This window comes from Natator depressus, chromosome 3 (assembly GCF_965152275.1).
Source record: "Natator depressus isolate rNatDep1 chromosome 3, rNatDep2.hap1, whole genome shotgun sequence".
Taxonomy (NCBI): domain Eukaryota; kingdom Metazoa; phylum Chordata; order Testudines; family Cheloniidae; genus Natator; species Natator depressus.
Genome location: NC_134236.1, coordinates 146,595,986 through 146,617,280, shown reverse-complemented (window position 1 = coordinate 146,617,280; position 21,295 = coordinate 146,595,986). Strand labels below are relative to the sequence as shown.

Sequence of the window (21,295 nt, the reverse complement as noted above, 5' to 3'; positions counted from 1 at the left end):
TCCCATCTAACTTTGTACCCAGGTGCCAGGGAAAAGGCATATTCTTGATCTTTGTACCCACAGCATGCAAGAACCAGGGAAATCTGAAGATGGCAACAATACTAGAAACCCCTGTGGGGACGAGGAAGGATTGTGCTGACGGTGGAAACATGGCTCTGTCCTTCCTGCTGTGCTGGCCAAGGGGAGAACACATTGTACCCTGCAAGAGGGTAGTGGTGGACACTGCTGTGAGTTCGTATCCAGTGGACCTGGAAGCATTATGCCTACCTGAGCTACAGTACTTCTGAGAGTTGCTGTTCAGCCACTTTTCAGAGTAACAGCCGTGTTAGTCTGTATTCGCAAAAAGAAAAGGAGTACTTGTGGCACCTTAGAGACTGCCCACCTCCTGCCAGTGCAAAGGAGTGGCTGAAAGCCACAGTGAAGGCCTTAATATTGCACTGCAGTAGAGCAATACCATGTTACATGCAAAGCTTAGGTTGTGATGGTGCCCTTGCATCCTCATTCCCCTCTCCTCCCTTATCTTGGCATGCTCTTTGGTGATGGTTTGCAGAAGCAGAGGTTCATTCTCTTGCTATGCGAATCCAGAATAGAGGCTGCAGGAGAGGTAGACTGGTATACATTACAAATTCATATTATTTTTTGTAACCCACTGCAGACTTTTTAGACTGAAGGGCTAATTCATGTCTAAGGATTTGCTGTGATCCACAGCCCATACCTTGTTCAGGTGATTTTTCTGATGCATTAGAGGTGTCTGTATTCTTGGTAGCCTTTATATCTTGTGCCAACTTTTTAGGTTCTGTATGAAAGAAAATAAAGCACTGTGAAGGGGTGTGTTTGGCCTATGAAGCTCTCTGCTGGGGGGTCTAGCTGCTCTACTACACCCTGCCCCAAGAAGCAGCAAGCTGAGAGGAAAATAACAAAGAAGGTGGGTCTTCCGAATTTGTCTAGAGAGGACTTTCTGGAGTGGCCATTTTGGAAACTATAGACCTGGTCTTCCAAAGGCTCGAGGGGCTATTAACAGCCAATCAGGGTCATGCTGGTCCAGATAGACGGAGAAGTCTGGCCTTAGCAGATCAGTTCCTGGCTTGGACCAGAGGGGGGCTCCTCTCTGGCCAAAGTACCTTGAGGGATGACGTGTTGGTTGTGGGTAGGCCTGTGCTCCCCGACTGGCCACAAGTCAAGTAGCATAAACCCCCAATAGGGGATGGAGCTTGTTTGGGAGGTTGAAAAAACAGCTGAATTGGAAGGGCCCAGAACTGGGGCTGAAGACCCTAGCAAATAGACGGTTTATTAATTAGACTCTTCCATGTAGACTTTGTGTCCAAGGCACTGAAGACCCAACAAGGTCAGCTGGCAGCCTGCAGGAGGCAACGGGGTGAGCAAAGGACTGTGCAACTGCACCCACAGCGAAGAGGCACTCGAGAGGTGAGTGCCTCTACACAAGCACCTTTCAAAATGTAGCATTCGGAGAAAGAAAACCATTTTGTTTCTCCCATTTACTGAGCCTAAATCACCAGATTGTCTAGGGACAAATAAATTAGTATCTCTAGACCAGTGGTTCTCAACCTTTCCAGACTACTGAATCCTTTTCAGGAATCTGAAACCCGAGCCCTGCTGCCCAGGGCTGAAGCATGTAACTTCGCTTGGTGGGGCCCACTGTGGTGTGGGGCTCCAGGCATTTGCCCTGCTTGCCACTCCCTAACTCCAGCCCTGCACTTGTGTCCCCCCTGATGCTCACAGCCCCCACGTTGTGAAACACTGATCTAGATGAGTTGATGTAACCCCCGAAAGACCTCTGCGTACCCCTGGTTGAGAACCACTGCTCTAGACTATGGTATACTTTGGAATTGGAGTACACTATTACTTCCTTGATGCAAGTCTTATCCCACCAAATTCTGCAGTCCTTTACTCTGACAAAACTCCTATGGGCTTCACTGGGACTTTTGAACTGAACCAAAAAATGTAAGGTTTGGCTAATAATACAGCAAAATTCAGATAATTTACAAATCATTATGTTGATTCTGCTTCCAAGTAACTTGATGCCCTCAGAAAGATCACAAACTGCAAGAATTTTTCTGACTCCTGATTGCTATTGAAAGTCATTTAAACCATGCTCCTGCAAACACTTTTGAATGTGCTTGCCTTTGAGCGTATGAGTAGTTGCATCTTAAAGTAGGACCAAAGCTTTAATGTGTGTAGAGTGGCTGGTTAGTACTAGTTTGTATGTTATATTTCAGTCATTAATTAAAATGCAGTCACAGGTCATTCCATCCTAAATTTCCTTAACCCCAAGTATGGAAGGGTTGTCCAATACCCTGATTCAGCAAAGCCCTTCAGCATGTATATAGATCTGATTGACTTAATTCAGCACATGCTGAAGGGCTTTGATGAATCAGCGTCAGAGCGAATACTGGAGGTTTTGGTGTTTAGTTTTCTCTCTCTTTTTCAGCAGTGCTGTCTTATTTTAGAGCTGACCCTAGAGTTATAACTTCCACATTAATTTGGATTCTTTTTTAAACCAGCAGCTGTTGTCTGTTTGTACCAGCTGTGAGTAGTTATAACTTGGGAGACATTTATTGCTCTGCACAGGTTTTGGGGTGGGACGCTGCCACTGCCAGTTGCATTAAAAAGCAAAAAGAGAATATATCAGGTGTCGTGAGTCTCTAGGGCCATTGGGACAATGGTAGACAACCATGTGTGAAGAGGGTGTTTTGACTATCTGGCAGCCAACCAGTAGCAGCTGGAGATAATGAGTTCAATTTTCTAGTCATGTAAAGTGGCTGTAATGTCTTAAATTGGAGTAAAGCTGGCACTTCTCAGATAAGGAAGAGGTAACCTTCTGTTACAAGGATCCTGTATCCTTTACAGAAACCCTAATGTGACAAATCAATGGCACAGCTGTGCTCCTTTGATAGGCACAGTTTGGCTGGGAACATGGATGTCTGGTGGGAAGAGTGCTCCTTGGGGAGGGGGGGGGTCAGGGCTCTCTGGTTCATGTGGAATTGAGCTGAGGAGAAACATGTCGGAAGATTAATCAAAGACTGGGTTTGATACAGGAATTGTTATTAATCCCTTTGGTCATCTTGGAGCTTTCCTCTCAACAGCACACAACATCACTTGCCAGGATCTTTTCCAGTTCATGCTGTTTAATGGAAGACCAATGGCCAATACATTTTCTGCCATCCATGGTTTGCTGATGGCCGAGGCCACTCACATATTGGACGTGTAATTGAGAAGTGGTTGGATGAGGCTTCCTTGGATTAATTTCTGGTATGAGATGTGATCAGAGCACCAATCGCAGAAATAGTATTTTGAGGTAGACTGATTGCAGTCCATTGAGGCTTTAAAGTCCTATCCCATGGCTGTGATGGCACCTGCCCTGGTGTTCCCAGCTGTGGTAGGGGGCTCAATAAGTGGTTGTATTTGGGGTAAGTCTTTTGGTTTTCTTTTCCTTTTCCTGTAAGGAGACAAATTTTCAAAAGCATGGTCTCACTTCCATGGGTGTGATTTGTCCCCATACAATATGTGCCTGGGAAGGTTGTGCTTTCTTTTTTTTTTGGTTGGCCTGTTTGAATTGCAGGCACAAACCTGAACACTTGCACCTGTAAATATTTGTCTATGAATGCAAATCAGTCACTGAGAGGTGAAAATACTTAGATTTGCAAATGTAACTCACTTTGTAGGTGCAAAGTCTCTGCTGAAAATGTTTCGGGGTAAACTAACCGGTCCTCAATACAGCTTAAAATTTAGGCTACGAGTCACTTGTGTTAAATTTGTGCACGTGCCCTGAGATTTCTGTAACTAGGACACTTCATTGATCCAATAAAAAGCAGGCAGTTGGACTAGATGACCTCCTGAGGTCTCTTCCAACCCTGGTAGTCTATGAAATGATAGAAACAAAGTCTTATTTTTGTGCTGTGAACATGCGCTGAGAACAAAGTGCGTGGATTTTGAGCTATATATTTGCAATACAAGCAACTAGAATATGCAAGTGTCATATGTAATTGTGCAAAAAAACCAGCCCATGACTTTGAGGATAACAACCCCCATATTTTACTTTCATGCAATAATGTGCAATTGGGTAACGTTAGTAGCTACAAACATTTGTCCAGCATGAGCGTGTCCAGAATCCACATGTCGATAAACCCGTGAACTCACTGAGAAGCCACAAAATAGCCACATGGTAGCACTGCTAAATAGTAGTGGATAACCTCATCAAGGTTCAGAAATCACACTGGCAGGCTGTGAATCACTAACAGAAAAGTGCATAGCACTATAAGAAAGTGGTAGGGGTATACCCAGGGCATCATCTCACACAGTCAATCACATGTGATGGCCAAATAGGATGTCTGATTAGGGCTGGGGCCATTCAGTACTGTTTTCATATGCTTATCAACAATAGATCTGCCCTCTATTACAACCCCAGTGGCTCCTGTGTGCATTACACTGATGCAGATATCTACTGCATTTTAGTGACAAAGACATTAACAATAGTCAATATACCAGAGATTAACTGGTATAAGACCCGATCCAAAGCTCATTGAAGTTGATGGGAGGCTGTCCATTGATTTCAACTGATTTTATACCAGGGACGTAGAATAGAGTGCAGCTTAGAAAGGTGTCCATAGGGAAGGTGCCCATTACTGCACTAGGCTGGCAGTTCTTTGAAAGGGCTGGGGCTGTTGTCAGTTGACGTACTTATTGTGGTTTTTATGTATTATTATCCATGCAGTTGATCATCCAAAGAGGGATGAGTAAATATCATCAGACGAAAAGGGAAATATATACCCCCAACCACAGGTGGAATCCAAAACTCATTCATGCAAGTGGTACAGAATCATATCCTCTGACTTAAAGCAAGAAAAAACACTGGGGGAAAGAGGTCTGTGGGGAAAGATAGCAATAAATAACAATGTTCTAGAATTCTGGCATTGTTGCCACATATATTAGAGAAAAGCATATGATGGTTTTGTATAAAGTATTAACACCAATTTGGGAGTTAATACCAAGTGATGATGCATTATTTCTGACTCATACCGATAAAAACCTTATACCATGCCCTCATCTAATATACATACATATATATATATATATGGAACATATGTATAAAATATGACGGAACATCAACTGTAATTACTTGCCTGCTTTAGCAGGTGAGCTTTTTGAGGAAGAATATTCAAGAGTTGATGGGTATGTCACACCTTTCTTTGGTTTGCCTTCTGCAAAAGAAAAGAATATATCAGATTCAGAACTGTATGGCCTAGGAGCCTTTTAATGAAATGGAAAACAGTCCTGTAAATAGCTCAGTTTAATTCTAAAATATAACCCACATGACAAGCTGACATCCAAAGAATTTCAAGTTCTCGTAGGGCAAAATTTGCATCAAATGTAATGAACCCCGTAATTCCCTCAGTTCTCCTTGATTTCATGATAATGTCTAAAAATCATTTCACTAAACACGTCAATATCTAAATAAGGGGAACAAGTGAAGTACTAATGCAAGAAGCTCTAAATGAATGACATGGGATCCCTTTCTTTAATGACATGACTTTTTTTTAAACCTCTGTTTCATGATACATCATTTCTAATGTGTCATTTACAATAATAACAGTGAGAATCCCGTGTGTGTGCTGGGACATATGGTAGTTATATCTGGATCTAAAATGAGGGTACCTTCCCTTGAAAATGAGGCATAGTTCAGTTATGCTCTAAACCACAGACCTTTCTAGTGCCACACCAGATGGCATTTCTGTTGACACAGGTGGCTATGAGGACTTCTCTTAAGTAGTAGTTTTTCTGCTGTTGCGTTCCCAGTACTAGAGAAGCCAAAGGACACTCTATACTATAGGCCAGATTCAGAAAAGTTGGCACAGAAGGATGTGAATTGCATTTCCCTACCCCAGCAACAGTAATTCTCTCCCCTTCCCCTGCAACTGTGCCATAGAGGTGATGTACCAGTGTGGATGACAGGGGGTGTTTCTGCTTAAGCATTAACTTCCATAAAAGCTCTGCCAGTAGGTGCTACTGAGGAGAGGCACTGAATCAGCATCACCAAGGCAACATCTCATGTCAGATGGTGCCAGCCTTTACTTTTTGAGTTGTGTGGCAGTCTTGTTCTGCCAGAGCCTCATCCCCTAGTGGATTTTCTACAACCAGGGGCCCCTGCTGGGGTTTATGCCGGTGTAAGGATAGGTGAATCTAACCTTCTCCATATAAGGACAATAGTTCAGTCAGAGAAGCATTGCCTTTGTTCCCCAGTTCAATCTCTTCGTAGCAACTCCAGCCCCTTTATTCCATTTCCTTTGAAAGCCTGAGCTGTTGTAACCAATAAAATCACCAGATGATGAAGTGAATTTGCTTAAGTTCCCTTTCTAAACATGGCAAGATGCGAGGGTCAGTTTCAGCGCTCACTTACACTGCTATAAGTCAGAAGTCGCTTCACTGAAGTTGAGGAAGTTACACTGACGTACAACTGGTGTGAAAGTCAGCTCTTGTCTTAATATCTGATGCTACATCTGATTTGTAATTTAAATAATGTCTGCAAATGTGCAGCTAACGCTAAATTGCTCAGCGTGGCTGGCTACTCGGTGAGCTCTGGCGTCTTTGGTAAAGAACTATTGGGTCCCATGTGTGTTCCATGCATCCGTGGGAGCTGCTCTAAATGGAGAGCTGATTCTTGGTCTGGCAATCGTGCTACTCTTACACTGACAAGAAAGCTGCCACAAAATCCGTCGGAGTTTGTATAACCATAATATGCGTTAAAAGATGGGGTTGCTGTTAAAGATGGGTTGAAAACCTGAGTATTGTTGAACATATGGATGTTTGAAAAATAGGTGCGTAGGTGAAATTTTCCCCATCCTCTCACCACTTACTTGTCACTAGCACACTCAGACATTTGGGACTCTCTTTTCTTTACCTAGTAGCCACAAAACTCCCATTAACCTGAATGGAGTCATTCACATGAGTGCCAAGACATTTTGGAGCTTGAAAATGAATACGAATCCATTTGCATACCTCCTAGTGTGCTCACCACTTCAATCCCGATGACCAGGCCTTGTGCTTGTTCCCCACTCCTCCTGTGTCACACCACTCCAGGCCAGGTCCCTTAACTGTTCCTCTTCTGCAGTCTCTTGTATAGATGCTTATTCACCCCAATAGTTTGTGATATTTAAACTGGTAAGTTTGCTATCCTGGAACAAACTGTCAGCACGCTTTCACCATACAATACCATGTATGCTCTTGATATGCTGACAACTAACTTGGCTGGTGTATAGACAATTTCTCAGCTCAGATGTCAAAGTTGTCTTGGAGTCAGATGCCTCAGCTGGCTTTTCAGGTGTTTTGTATTTCTAGTCTTTATGCATCTCTTTTCTTATAATTAATAATTCACAAACAAATGTAAACTTTTTTTTGCCAGTGGGGTTTGTCTGCATCCAACCACAGGCCAACTAAAGCAGAACTAGATGAAGAGTTATGGGTCTCCATCTTTTAGCCTTTAAATTCCTCACAAAGAAAACCACATGTTTCAGAAGGCCCAGTAAGGACTCCCTTCCCTTTAAATACAACTCTCTTTCTGCATGAGCTACTATGATTACTCCCATTGACTCACCCAATCAATTCCCTGCCATTGCAGGGGCCTCGGGCATTGGTGTACCTCAGTCCCTCCTATTCTCTGCCCATGGCATGCTATAGTTTAATCTCTGAACTGCAGTAATACTTTAGTCCAATCCAGGTTATTGGATTCAACGCAGAGGTAACTGAGTGGAGTTTAGTGGCCTGTGATGTAGTCCCATCTGGCCTTAAACTCTGATTTCAGTAAAGCTACTCACAGTGCATACAATTAAGCACAGGCAGGTTGGGGGCCTTATTCCAGGCATTTGAATGTTATCATTCCTATGTGTACCCAGTCTGGGTTGAACCTAGTCTTCCCATCTCTGTTACATAGGTTTGTAACTTTCTTCTGCACCCTCTATTCCATGGAGTTTATGTAACCAGGAGGTGTTGTTGTGAGAGACTCCAAAGCTCACTGGGTAGAAGCTGAGCAGCAATTCAGGTAAGAAATCCTTTTTTCCCTTTACAGCCCAAAGTTAGAATTTGCTGGTTGTTAGAAGAAAGCAAGTACCAGAGGCAATTCGGCCATGACCGGAAATTCCCAACTATCCAAAGTAAATCCTCTTAAAATGTGAGCCAGGGCTGGGCTGTTAGAAAGCCGCAAAAAGAGCATCCACAAACATTCATTCAAATTCCAAATGATAGCTCAGTTTGATCATATTCCTACCCTTTATTTGCTGTTCACAGGAAAAAATATTTCTTCACTTGAATTTCTCGGGAATGGCTGTTCATACATTTGTGCTGTGTTGATCTTTCCACAAGGTATGCCTGAAATACTCGTAGTTAACTAATAGTAGCTGGTTACTTGTCTTAGCCAAGCAGTGGAAATGTGCACACCATCGCACGCTTGTGTGACAGGAGGTTTAATACAGAAGCAACATAAAACAACGTAAGTTAGCACCTTCTGTACTAACTTAGACTTCTCTGTGCATTGGTAGAGGTGAGTGTAAGGGGACTTAATTTACACATCACCTCTGAATTTGTCCTGGGACTCTCAGGGCTTGTCTTTATACCCCTCTGGGGCACGTATCACACTGTAAACAGTAGAGCGCTCTGAAGTGTCATGCTCTCACAGATTCCTAGTGTATGTTAACATGGTTCTGTTTGAAACAGGACTACATCAACGTGCACTAGGAACCTTTTAGATTGGAGTGCGTCAGCAGGATCTACATGGGACAGTGAGCGCGCAGCACTTCAGAGCGTTCTACAATTTACAGTGTAGCATGTGCCCAGAGGGGTGGAAAGACAAGCCCTAAGTTAGTGTAAGTTGTTGTAAAGTGTTGGTATGGAGGTGGGGGAGGAATTCAGGACAACAAAATCTGACTTAAGAAAGAATTCAATGGACCAACACAAATCGGCTGCTTCCTAGAGGTGGAGCAGAACTGTAATTAATACATTTAGGATACGTTGAAATGGTCACTTAAGACAGGATGCTGCCTCATCAGAGCAGTCACTTGAAGAGCATTCACTGAATACGGTTTGAGATATGGGACTGGTAATCTTTTTTAATTAGGATATGTATTTCTTTTAATAAAGAGCCCTGGGACTGCCTGCTGTGGCCAATAACTGCAACAAAATGTTTTTTGCTGTTTATGGTTAAGAAGAAAAGCTTCAAAGCATGGAGTGAGTTTAACTGAAACAGATGTTTCAGGCTCTCTGCAAATTCAGGCAGACAATAGCTCTGAGTTGTGAACCACCCCATCTATTTAAATGGGTGCTAACTCAGATGCCCCAGATGATACGTTGTGTCAACACAGTTATCTATTTCACTGCACATCAAAGCATGTAAGAAAGCAGAGGTATCAAATTATGAAGGTATACAGTCTACTCTGAGTGACCATTTATTTGGATGGGCTTTTAACAACACAACAGGGTGATGGGGCTTTGGTCATGCATTCAACTGGCCAGGTCCTTTGCATAGAGTACATGTCACTTTAAAGTGTGGTAGTGTAACATAATAACTGAATTAGCTCTGTAGATTTTTTTTTTTTTTTTTGTGGGAGGAAGGAGGGTAGTACCTGAAACAATGAAGGACTCCCTCCAGCGTGGTAGGGACAAGGATCGGATTCCACTGGAGAAGCTCCCTCTGTAACCAGATTGTCCAGCAACTTTCTGAACAAGGATCTTCCCTCCTGAGTTGTCAATAGTACCACTACAAAAGGGGGTTGGGAAGTGTTAAATGATATCAGAAATGAGGTAGAGAAACTTAGAAAATGTTCAACTATACAAGAGTTAGGAAAGTGTTCTCTCTCATTCTAAATGACATGGTTGAGGTTACAACAGTCCTTGGTGCCACTTGAAGAAGTCTGCGGCTAAGAAGTGTTTGTGCACTTACAGCTGTCGTAGGGGTCTTGTATTTTAACCTGACTCAAGTGTCAGTATATGGCTGAAGTTAATTGTGTCTGATGGCATTGTTCTGAACCGGCACTGCTGGTCAGACATGTCCCTGGCTCTTGAAGTACCAGCCCTAGAATTATAGGAAAAAAAGGGCAGAACTCTTTCCTGAGTTACTTTGTGCAACCGTGTTGACTTCAGTTGGATTTTTAAGTCAGGCAGGATTTAGCATAAAACTTCTAACATTGTAGACTCTAGAGCTTGAGTCAGATCTCACTGCCTTTATACCATGGTACGTACATTAACTCTGAGAGTTGTGATTTATGGATATGTAAGTAGGACGAGATTCAGGGCCCAAGAATCTAAACTAAATTTTGACAAATAGGAGGGTAATTTCCCCCTTTATTTCACAGAAATTAGAATTTTCCCTGTTCGAAAGAAATCAGCCATGTATTACCTGTATCTGGTTGTGCCTGATTCTGATCTCACCCTGATGTAAATCAAAAGAAACACCACTAAAATCAGTGGAAAACATGGCAGCTTGTGTGTGTGCTGAATGCTACAAAGTGTTTACCATGCGTGATGACATTATATGAATCCTAATGTGTAAAACATCTCAGCTTCTGCAACCCAGACACTGAAGCATTAGTTTGAAAACCAAGAAGGGACTGCTACTGTAATCAGAGAAGTCTAGTTATAGTGTGTAAGCTAAGTGGAATGAGAAACATAAAATGGTGAAAAGTAACTTAGAGCTTTACATTTCTCTTTGAATAATTTCAGTTGTTGCTGGCAATAGAAGGAAAGGAAACTCACAGCTTTCATACACACTTCAGAATAGTCAACAAATCCAAACACAAATGGCACCTAGAGAAAACTGAGACCTTCTGCTCCAAAAATATAGGCCTCTACCACTTAAGCTACAGGAGAAACTACATCCTCGATCAGTATGTTGTGTTTGTGTCAAAAACAATTCAAACCTGTCTGCCCCTAGATATTCATGCACAATTCCCATTTCAGTCAATGGGAATTGTACACAAGTATTTTGAGGGAAGAATTTGTTTTTTGTAAGCTAGTTACTTGACAATTCAATAACAAACACCTGAATGCATATGACTTCCGCCAGCAGATGGCAGTGGTCTATATACATAAAAGCTAGCTGGTACAATGAAGAGATGCATAGGGTTTTTATCCACACAGTGTGTCTCTCTCAGTTTACGTTATACTCCACCAGTGAATTGCTTGCAGTTTGGTGTGGCAGTTTGTAAAGTACCTTTTCACCAATTCTGGTTTTTCTGTGCCATGTTTATGTCACTCAGTATTTGGAGCATGGATGGCTTTAGTGTGGGTTGGGTTCAGTTGCACCCCAGAGTGCAAAAACAGCCAGATGTACATTCCTCCCAGCCCCTGGTGAGGAGGGGAAACCGGGAGCGGGAGCGGGAGTCATGAGCAGCTGGGCTGAACCTGAGTGCCCGGTCACAATTTGTGGAGCTGAGCCCAGCCCATGGGACAGGAGCTACCACTACAGGATGAGAGTGGGATGGACTTGCTCCCCCGCCCCACTACTACTCCCCCAGCCCTCCCTTCCACACTGGGTTGGGATTAGGATTGTGGTGCTGGGGTAGAGGGTCATGCTTCAGGTGGTTGGAGCCCCCTTGGCAATTAAGTATAGTGTACCCATTGATCCGGGAGGCTACAGGTGCCCCTGGTTTGGAGCAGATGCTTTCAGTGGATGTTTTCAGGGTCTTTTTCTAGCTTAAATTGGATCACTAAAAAGAGTCCTACCAAGAGACATGATAACCTATGGTGCCTACACATTATTAGTGAGATTATTATTTATGTGACACCATGAACACGTCTGATGGTATAAAATAGTGCAACAACAGTCATTTGCTATCCATAAATGAGTGATCTGGAAAAGTCTGAGCACCTCCTGTAAGGTGCTGAGCACACTCAGTAATAACTAACATGTAGCTCTTACAGCGCTTTTCATCAGTAGATCTCAAATCCCTCTGCAACAAAGTGTCATTATTCCTACTTTAAAGATGGGGAAACAGGCACAGAGGTGAAGTGCCTTGCTCAAGGTCACCCTGCAGGCCAGTGGCAGAGCTGGGAACAACAAATGATTTCAGTAGAAGTTTTGGGAGCCAAGCGCTCTCAGATTGGACCCATCACATCAAATACTGTCTCTCTCTTATACTCTTTTTTTATAAGAATCGTGGCCTACAATCCAATCTGCAAAGACCAGGCAGGGTTTAGGGCAAAGCCAATGACCCCCTACACTGGAATTATAATTCTGTATTGCAGTGTCTCAGTAGTTTAAAGCGGCTGACCTGTGAATAGCAGCACTGCACACACTGGAAAAAGAAGCATAAATGTCGGTGCCATAAACACGGTATTTTATGTCTTGACATCCCGGTGGACATTTTGCAATGAATTCTGGATTGATTATCTTCCCTGCTTTGATATCGCAGTCTATCTCAGGTACATCTGTGAATGCAAAAAATCTGAAAAGTTAGATTTAGTATTCCAATAGTTGTGTAACCATGTAACTCACAACAGTGCCCTCTTTGAGCATATGGGTGAATGCCTTCAGGGCACAAGAGGTGTTTGCAAGTAACGTCATAAATACATGACAAGGGGAGGGTTGTAACAAAAGCTGGATTGAGGAAGTCAATGGCCATTTCTGACCCTCAGGGAAATCTCCAGTGTAATATAAAAGATTCTAATCACTGTGGGATAGATTGTGGTCATACAATGGGGGAAAGGGGCAGAAGAGAGATCTGGGAGTTGTATGCATCTCTGAGGCAGAATGCCTGCCAGTGTTCCCCTTGTGGTAATATGGTTCTGTTTCACCCACCAAGGCAAGGCTGTGGCAAAATACTATGATCTTGCCATAAACCATTAAAAATGTTTGACTGCTATGCACAGCAAACAACAGATATAAATATAAACTTAAGCTCTTCACCAATTAGATTATACAACCTAGTGGCAGGCTTGAATTTCACCCAATGCAGCAAAACTGAATGCACAGAAAAGTCCTTTTGGGATTGTAGCTAGAAGTCCTATATAATGTCCCCTTCCAATGGTTAAGATGCACAGGTTTCACCTTCCAGTGTGTGTATTTCAACATATTTATGTCTCTTACCTAGGCTTTTGTACCAGGCTCTTCACTATGGTATCTGAGTATTTATATGTAGTATGCCATATGCTGTATTAGATATATTTCACTTGATATATACATTTCATTATGTGATGCATATGTTTTACACAAAAGGGCTGTGTATTGTTGTATCTTCCTGATGGTTCCTAACAGAAGCGCCAAGGAGTTGACGGAAGATAGCCGTAGCTTCACTCCGTTTGTTTGTTTTTCTGGACATTCCTGTTTGAAGCAATTAGGCATGCTGCTAAGTCTACTTACATAGTTTAGCCTTTTTGTTCTTCTTTGTAGCTTCTTTAGTTGCATATGTACAAGTCAGAAACAAAGCTAAGACAAAGAAAATACAATGTCAGGTAAACAGGCAACTGCCAGCATCTTTCAGCACATGCCTCTGTGCCTGGATTTTCTGGAGCTCAGATTTATTATTAATCAACCCGTTTTAAAAAATGCAATTAACATTTTTCCAGAAACAAGTAGAATTCTGTTTGAAAAGACATATTTCAGTGGTATGTGTTTGTTTGTTTGCAGGGAAGTAGAGATTGACTGGCTGTTGGAACACTTACATTTTCACATAATACATAATTAACTTGCGGGAATTCACTACCAAAAGATGCAATTGAGTCCAAGAGCTTAACAGGCTCAAGAAAGGATTAGACATTTTCATGAGTAATGAGAGGACCCACTAGTATATAAAATAGAATAAATAACGTTAGGGTTAGAAAACCTCATGCCTTATGGCTGCACAAACGAACAATTAACTGAGGGATTAGGGAGGGGTTGGCTAGGAAGAAACTTCCCCTATACGCAGGTTATTCCTTAACACAGCACAGATGAAAGTTTTAGTGCCCAAGCAGGTGGTATTGGGCTCGGATGGAGACAGGCTGCTAGACTAGATGGACCACTGACCTGATTTGGTTTGGCAATTACTATTCTCCTACAGTTAATGTATCGCCAGAGGCTGAGGTTTATAGTTTAACTATTTCAATGCTTTTTTTTTTTTTAATGTGGGAGTTAACTATATGGTGGTGACAGGTAGATCTCACTTACCATTATAGGGCTGTCTGCTAATTAATGGTCATACAAAAATGTTAAATTTTCTGGACTTGTTATAGGTACTATATTGTGCATTAACCTGCATTACAAACATTCTCACGCTCCTGAGTCCCATATGTATTTGCAGTTGTTCACAGTCTGATTTAGGACCTTGTTCCTTGCCTTTTGTGGCTAGAAATACACAGAAGTTGAATGTGCTTTTCAAGATCCTTGACTGTGTTTAAACGCACAGATTCATGCTCTTCTCCCCTGCCTGGGGGAGACCTGACAGTGCTGTGGATCTGATTGGGCTGGGGGGCACGATCTGTTGAATACACTGAATCCAAGGCTCCACAGAAATATTTAGTGGATTGCTGGACATACACTTGTTGCAACTTCTCATCCACATCCTTCCCCAGCAATGGCAGTGTGGTGCTTCATGCCTCATCCAGTCAGTGGTACCCCACTGTGACTGCGTGCGTGTAGACGGGAAGAGTCACCATGATGCTAGCAGGGACATTAACTGCTGCTCTGCACAGCAGTAACTTACAGTCTGCATTGTTTTGTAAACTGCAAATCTTTAGATGGGAATTATGCTACATGGAGCCACTTGAAGACTTTGTCATGTACTGTAGGATGCTCATTGCATGTAGCTGCACATTATGAAGAGTAGCATGCCATGGAGCCTTCCCCTCCATGTGGCCTCATTCCCCATTTTCCACAGGTCTGTTGAAGTTTTGCCTCTGTCTTTATTTCACAGTGGAGGGGAGCATATAGCTAGATATGTATTTCCAAATTCTGTGCAATCCACACCTCTCCTGTTGTTACACAGGGCTACCTGAGACTCTTCTGTATGTAGAGTTTAGAAATGCATGTGTAGTAATTTGGTCTAATAGGTCTCCTAATCCAGAGGCTTTGATATCTGCACTTAGTTTTTTTTATTTAAGGTACATATAGATCCTTTAGAGAGCGTGTAGCGCTTACACAACCTTACACGAACAATCTGGGTTTGGCTGAATGGATCAAACATGATTTTTTTTGGTGTGTTTTAGTTACAAGTTTCTCTTTGATAGAATCTGCCCACCATCTTGCCTAGCTGCATTTTCCATCACTAACTGTGGTACTGCCCTAAGTGGGAACTGTCAAGGACGGTTGCTTCTCTGGTGGGTGCTTATTCTTGTGTTTTGCTTCTGTATCAGGTACCTTCCCTTTTGAGGAGTTCTTGCAGAGGAGGTAATATTGCTTGTGGGTTGGGTATAAATCTGCTTAGACTGTGGATCATGTCTAATCCTTTTCATTTCAGGGATGGATTCAGGAGGCTGCATGTCCAGCTTTAATTTACATGAGGCTGGATGGCTGAAGATCAGGGAGCAGCAACCAGCTCCCTGCAGTATTCTCTTCCCTCCCCCCACTCCACTGCATCAGAATTTAGCTCATGTGGGATGAAGAATCTGTTCCCAGTTGTAGAGGAACTGTCCCACTTTTCTGCGGCACTGCAGTCAGAACTCCACATTACACACTGACAGTGAGAACATGTTCCACTCTTTCTTCAATAACCTAATACATAACCATTCAGTTTAACTCCTCTTCTACTTTAGAGAGGATTAGAATTCCCCATGCTGTGTGAACGGACACTATAATAACATGTTTAAATTTAAACCTGACTGGAGTGTGCCATAGCAATCTTATTCCTCCCTTCCCATCCCTAAATTGCTACAGATTTCTTCCAGCAAGTGCATGGACTTAATAGCTCTTGGAACTTGTTCAAAGGAGGGAGCAGTGCCCTGCCCCCATGCCACACTATGTAAGTTGAGTATGAGTGCCACTTACTTCAAATGGCAGGCATGCCAAACAAAGCTTGGTGACTCTGTTACTTGAGAGAAGTGGAATTGTCAGTGGGGACAATGGGAGGCACAATTGGGGACAAAAGACTCTTCCATTTTTTAAAAATAGAACCCATCAAAAAGAAAGGACCAAATTCTGCCCTGACTGACCCCTCATGTCATGTCAGTGAGTTCAGCTGGGTTACATGTAGTATTAGGGCAGACCTTGGTCTAGAGAAAATAATCAAGCCCTTGGTCTCTTGCCTTGTGGCAGACTGAACTGAGCAGATTAAAATGAAGGGGAAAATATAGCTAACCCGGAGTATCCAACCATCCTTGACAGTTCCCACTTAGGGCAGTACCACAGTTAGTGATGGAGAATGCAGCTAGGCAAGATGATGGGCGGATTCTATCAAGAGAAACTTGTAACTAAAACACACCAAAAAAAAATCATGTTTGATCCATTCAGCCAAACCCAGATTGTTCGTGTAAGGTCTTGGAGCCGCTACGCGCTCTCTAAAGGCGCAGGTCTCTCCTGCATAACATCCTGAACATGATGGCAAGGTATATTTCCAGCCCTTTTCCCTGAATATCATCTTGATCATGTGAAAGGTCCTGCATCCTCTTTGGACTCAGGAAAAAAAACCCATAAAAGAAGATCTTCGCAGCATGAAATACACATTGTTCTTCCTTGGAGGAGGCTTTTAAGATTTAGACATGGCATAATTGTGCAGTCTACTGTAATTATTGCAGCCCATGTGCAGTCTAATGATCAGTCCATGTGATTAATGTAATTTTTTTGGGTGGAGAAATCAAGAAATTGGGGTAACCAGGATTGAATATAGCTGCTCAAGGTCCTCCTACATCTTCTACTGGGAGCCCAACTACCTGTGGCAGACCTAAATAAACACAGGAAGCTGCTAGCCATTGACTTGGATTGGAGAACGAAAGTGTCCCTTCCGGGTCTTTCAGTCATCTTTGAAAGTTTTTCCATGGCGTTGTAATTTTGTCCAGATCTCAAATACCTCTTTCCCCAGGAGAGTGCCTTTCTTAGCAAACATTTCTGGCATTCACACAGAACCCAAAATGTCTGCATCATTCAGATCTGCATTGTTCATATGACATGGACGCTTTCCCAAAGTCATTGACCCAGTCCTAGACAATGTTTGTATGTGTATTTGTGTAGTCTATACTTACTTACCAAAGAAGGCTGCAATGATTGATGCCTTCATGGCAAGAACAACAAAATCAGCAGGTTCAGTAAAGTGCACTAGAAAAGAAAACAAAATAACGCTGTCACATTGCATTCAGAGGCAGTATATTGACTACTGGTGGCGAGGAGGGGGAGAGGGATGGGGATGAGGAGGTAGTTCTGCGCACTGCCCCTTAGCCCTCTGAAGTCCTAGCATCCTGAATCCTCTTCTTACGGAAGAGGTATGCGTTATAAAGACTTGAAATATGCTAATAGAGAGAGCTATAGCAAGAAAACTAATTTGAGTTTGATGAATGGGGCCAGGATTTCACTCCTGGAATCTTTTCAGGTAAATGGGAGTTTTGCCATTTACTTCAATACAGCCAGAATTTCACTCTAGATACTAGATACTTATTTCTGATGCCAGCAGCAAAGGAGGCCATGACAGAAGCTGACATACTCTTGCAGTCATAAATGTTGATTTATTTCCCTTTTAGAGAGCTCACAGGAAAAAAAACTCACTTGTTAATAGAATGAATCGGCACATCCATGACAGATTTTTTGGGGTGCTGCAGTGTTTTTCATTTCTAGTTTTTGATCACAACATGAATCGGGAGAGTGTCTCTTCCTAAGAGATTTCTTATCCTACCTTTGCAGACTTGAGAAGTTTGGACAGGAATCTGAACTTTTGGAGCCTTATGCAAATCATACTCACATAGGAACTTTTGAAGATTTCTATCACTAGATAAAAACCCCTAGGCCTGAGATTGAACAACAGCTGATGGTGGTAAAATGTGAGAATCCTATAATCAGAGTCTGAGCACACCGATACCTCTGAAAGTAAAAAATGTGAATTTAAGCTCCCAGTCAGATGGGCAAGGCACCAGATATGGCCATACACTAAGCTGTAGGGAGCTTGAAATTCTTAGAGCATTATATTTCATTCATAATTATCATTCCATTGGTATCTGATTAATGCAAAAGAAATGTTTTTTTCCCCCTCCAAACTAGAGTCAGTCTCTAAGAAGGGCATCATGCTGGTTCCTGCTGTCAGTATTTGAATTCGCCCAGACAATGGGAAGGGAGGAGGGGCCTCTGACCAAAATGGTCTGCCATTGGTGGTCCCGTCAATCAGAATTCATAGTAGAGCCATCATTTTAGAGGCACTCTCCCTGGGCAAATTCAAATGGCACTCTCCCTGGGCACTAGGGACCAGCACACTTTTCTTCCTAGAGGTTCCACTACGCCACAAATAATGGCAGCAACCTCCACTGGTCATATGTTGTATGGTTGAGCAGCCCTCAGCCTTCAAGTGCATGGGACCCTGAGCAGCTACACCAGAAATTCCATTAACATCTGACCCCACTCGATTCTGGGTCCCCACCCTCCCAAGTAACTGAGTCAGCCACCCTGGCAAGGGGCTCCCTGGCTGCCTCAGGGCTGAAGCAATTGCAGGGGTTGCATGTGTCTAACACAGCCCCTGGCCACCAGCCTCCACTTTTATAGGCGTTCCAGGGGACCTACACCCACCTTTCCTGCAATGCCTTTACAAAATCCTACAGCATTTGAGCATGCCCAACACTGGCTGGTGGCAGTAGAAGTTTCCTAACCCATCGTGCAGCGGTCACAGCCACTGGGCATGCTCCAGTGCTGAAGGCACTTCTGTCGGCAATTGTAGCTTGTTTCCATAGCCTGCTCTTGCTGTGGGACACTGAGAGATGTGTGTCTGCCTGCTGTGGCCTCTTCCCAGCCCCACAGCACTCTCCCCAGCCAGCCGCACTCTAGTTCTGCCTAGCTCTTCTGTATTCAACTTTTTTTAGGATTATCCCCACAACTGTAGGATATATGAAGCAGCACAAAAATATACTTTATTTAGGCCTATACTTCCAACTTAGTTATTCTCATACTGGAAGATATCTGAAAATGAAAACAACACAAATACAAGTCCAGTTTTAGAAGAAAAGAAAAGAAAAGAAAAGAAAAGAAAAGAAAGATTTATTATAAACTGCCTCCAAAGACCAGAAACTATCATTTTGTAAACTTCCTAATCAACTCCTGCAGTCTGAAGTAGAAAGTCAAGAGCTGCCTCTCAATTCAGCAAGCATGAATCTGTTATTGTGTCAAGGTTTGTGAGGAAAACAATTTGTGCAGTCCACTGAAATTGCACCTATAGTATATATTTCCAGAGAAATTTGCTTGAAACCAGCACAATGGAAGATGAGCTATGACGCCAAAGATCCCATAGATGATGTTACAACCAAAAAAAGAAAAGAAAGAAAAATATCCAAAGATGCTATCAATGAACTTGAAAGAAGCAAAACCAAGGGCACTGGAGATGAACAGGTCAACAATGGAGCAGGCCAAAGCCGTCTTCCTGCTGCAATAAATTTGATATTCCCATCTGATAAAAGTTGTTTTCAAGATTCAGTTTTATCATTTGAGCAATTGTGAATGCTTTTACAGATTGGTCCTTGCCAACCACTGAAAGTGGTGGGCCAAAAGGACAGTTTCCTTTCCCCCTCTACAAACTGCCATTTTCCATCTTCATTTGATAGAATTAAAAATGCACCACATGAAGATTTGCATGTCAAATGGCTTAGCATACTCATATCTTTCAGATTATGCATGCTGTTACATTTTTGTTGTTTGGGGATATGGAAACGTGGAAAACAACATGGTTAACAGTGACTGGAACAATATGCTGTTCAGGGGAGGAGCAAACAACATGTGCAGTCACATGTGGCAGCTGTACAGTTTGCAAAAGGTCATAGTATCAATACCTGTTTTGATAAAGCAACCTGTCTTTGATGGCTTGGATGTTCTACCTCAATCTGTTATGGTGGCATAGGATCTTAGTTAGCATGGTTGCAGCCTCTGGAATCCTTCAGTAAAAGAAAATTGACATGTTCCAGGTCCTCTAGACATTTGAGAACAAAGTGAATGAGCTCAGGAAACTCACGTCTGAAGAAAAGTATGAGGAAATTGTAAAAGAATCTTGGAACAGGTGGGAAGCAGTGGGTTTTGCAAATGCAAACTATCAAGCTACATTAAGAGATGTGTACGCCACATGGATGATGAATTTGTAAATGATTCTGTATTAGAAGCCAAGGATAACCATCAAAGGAAATATTTCAAGGTCTTAGACAATATATTTGGAGAACTAAAATTTTGATGTGAGAGAGATTTCAAGAGGTATCTACTCTCTGGTTTCCTCCATCCCTGGCAACTTCAAAATAAAACTTTAGAAGAGTCAAAGGAGGATGTTCTTAAAATCACATGCAAATACTCATATTTTTTTAGACTTGGTTCATGAGACTGTCTTTCAAGATGTATGGTTTTACAAAGGACACAGCGCTGTACATTTTGTCACTTGGGGTCCAGATCTATTTGAATTTCAGTGTCCAGCTCTCTTGATGATGATCTACTGGAAATGGAAGTTCTTCCTGACCATACCAATTAAAGTGGCTAGTGCTGAACGTGCAATGAGCACTTTAAGACATGGAAAATCTACAAGCATTCAACATGATAACAGACATGGCTGAGTGACCTTGCACTCCTTGCGATTGAGAGAGATGAGACAGCAACAGCATCATAGAACAAATTTGACAGGGAAAAGTGTGAGTGTGGTGTGAGGTTCCAATAACTGGAAATACACAAGCTGACGCAGCTTGGGTGGATGCTATTTTTGTTGAGGCCGTGATGTCTGTTTAATTGGGGGTGGGTTTTTTGAATTTTATCTTTTAAAAAAAGCCTAAGGACATGTGACCATTGGACTTCATGCTGCTCAATTGCTGACCACGCTCTGCCTCTTAAGTCTGCCACTGCATAGTACACTTCCTAACCATTCAGAATATTGTTCATACTTCTACAGTGAATCTGTCAAAGGAAATAGAAATCACAGTGAGTTCCAGAATGGTGAGACTTAAGAGAAGCCCAAATCAGTTCTTAACCCAGTCACATCTTGATCCAACACCAAATCAATCCTTCCAAATCCATCAACAGCAAGATACTGAGGCAATAGCTCTTCCTACCCTCATAGCAGAACTTGTCATTCCATCCCTTCAATCTAGTCCCAGTAGAAGTACCTGTTGATCCCCCGCTGGCTCACCATTAAATGCTATTATAGCCAAACTTTTTTAGAAGTTG

General features: G+C 42.5%; 1 protein-coding gene across 2 annotated transcripts in view; it reads right to left on the bottom strand.

Moving 5' to 3' along the window:
* Window positions 1-21,295, bottom strand: part of VIT (vitrin) — an 82,675-nt gene that overhangs the window by 43,697 nt on the left and 17,683 nt on the right. For both annotated transcript variants that reach the window (XM_074948993.1, XM_074948994.1), the window contains exons 2-7: window positions 17,159-17,227; window positions 13,364-13,429; window positions 12,276-12,432; window positions 9,630-9,763; window positions 5,142-5,219; window positions 716-796 (exon numbers count right to left, since the gene is read on the bottom strand). In XM_074948993.1, coding sequence (XP_074805094.1) covers window positions 716-796; window positions 5,142-5,219; window positions 9,630-9,763; window positions 12,276-12,432; window positions 13,364-13,429; window positions 17,159-17,189 — 547 coding nt within the window. In that variant the 5' untranslated portion in view covers window positions 17,190-17,227. The remainder of the gene's footprint in view (window positions 1-715; window positions 797-5,141; window positions 5,220-9,629; window positions 9,764-12,275; window positions 12,433-13,363; window positions 13,430-17,158; window positions 17,228-21,295) is intronic.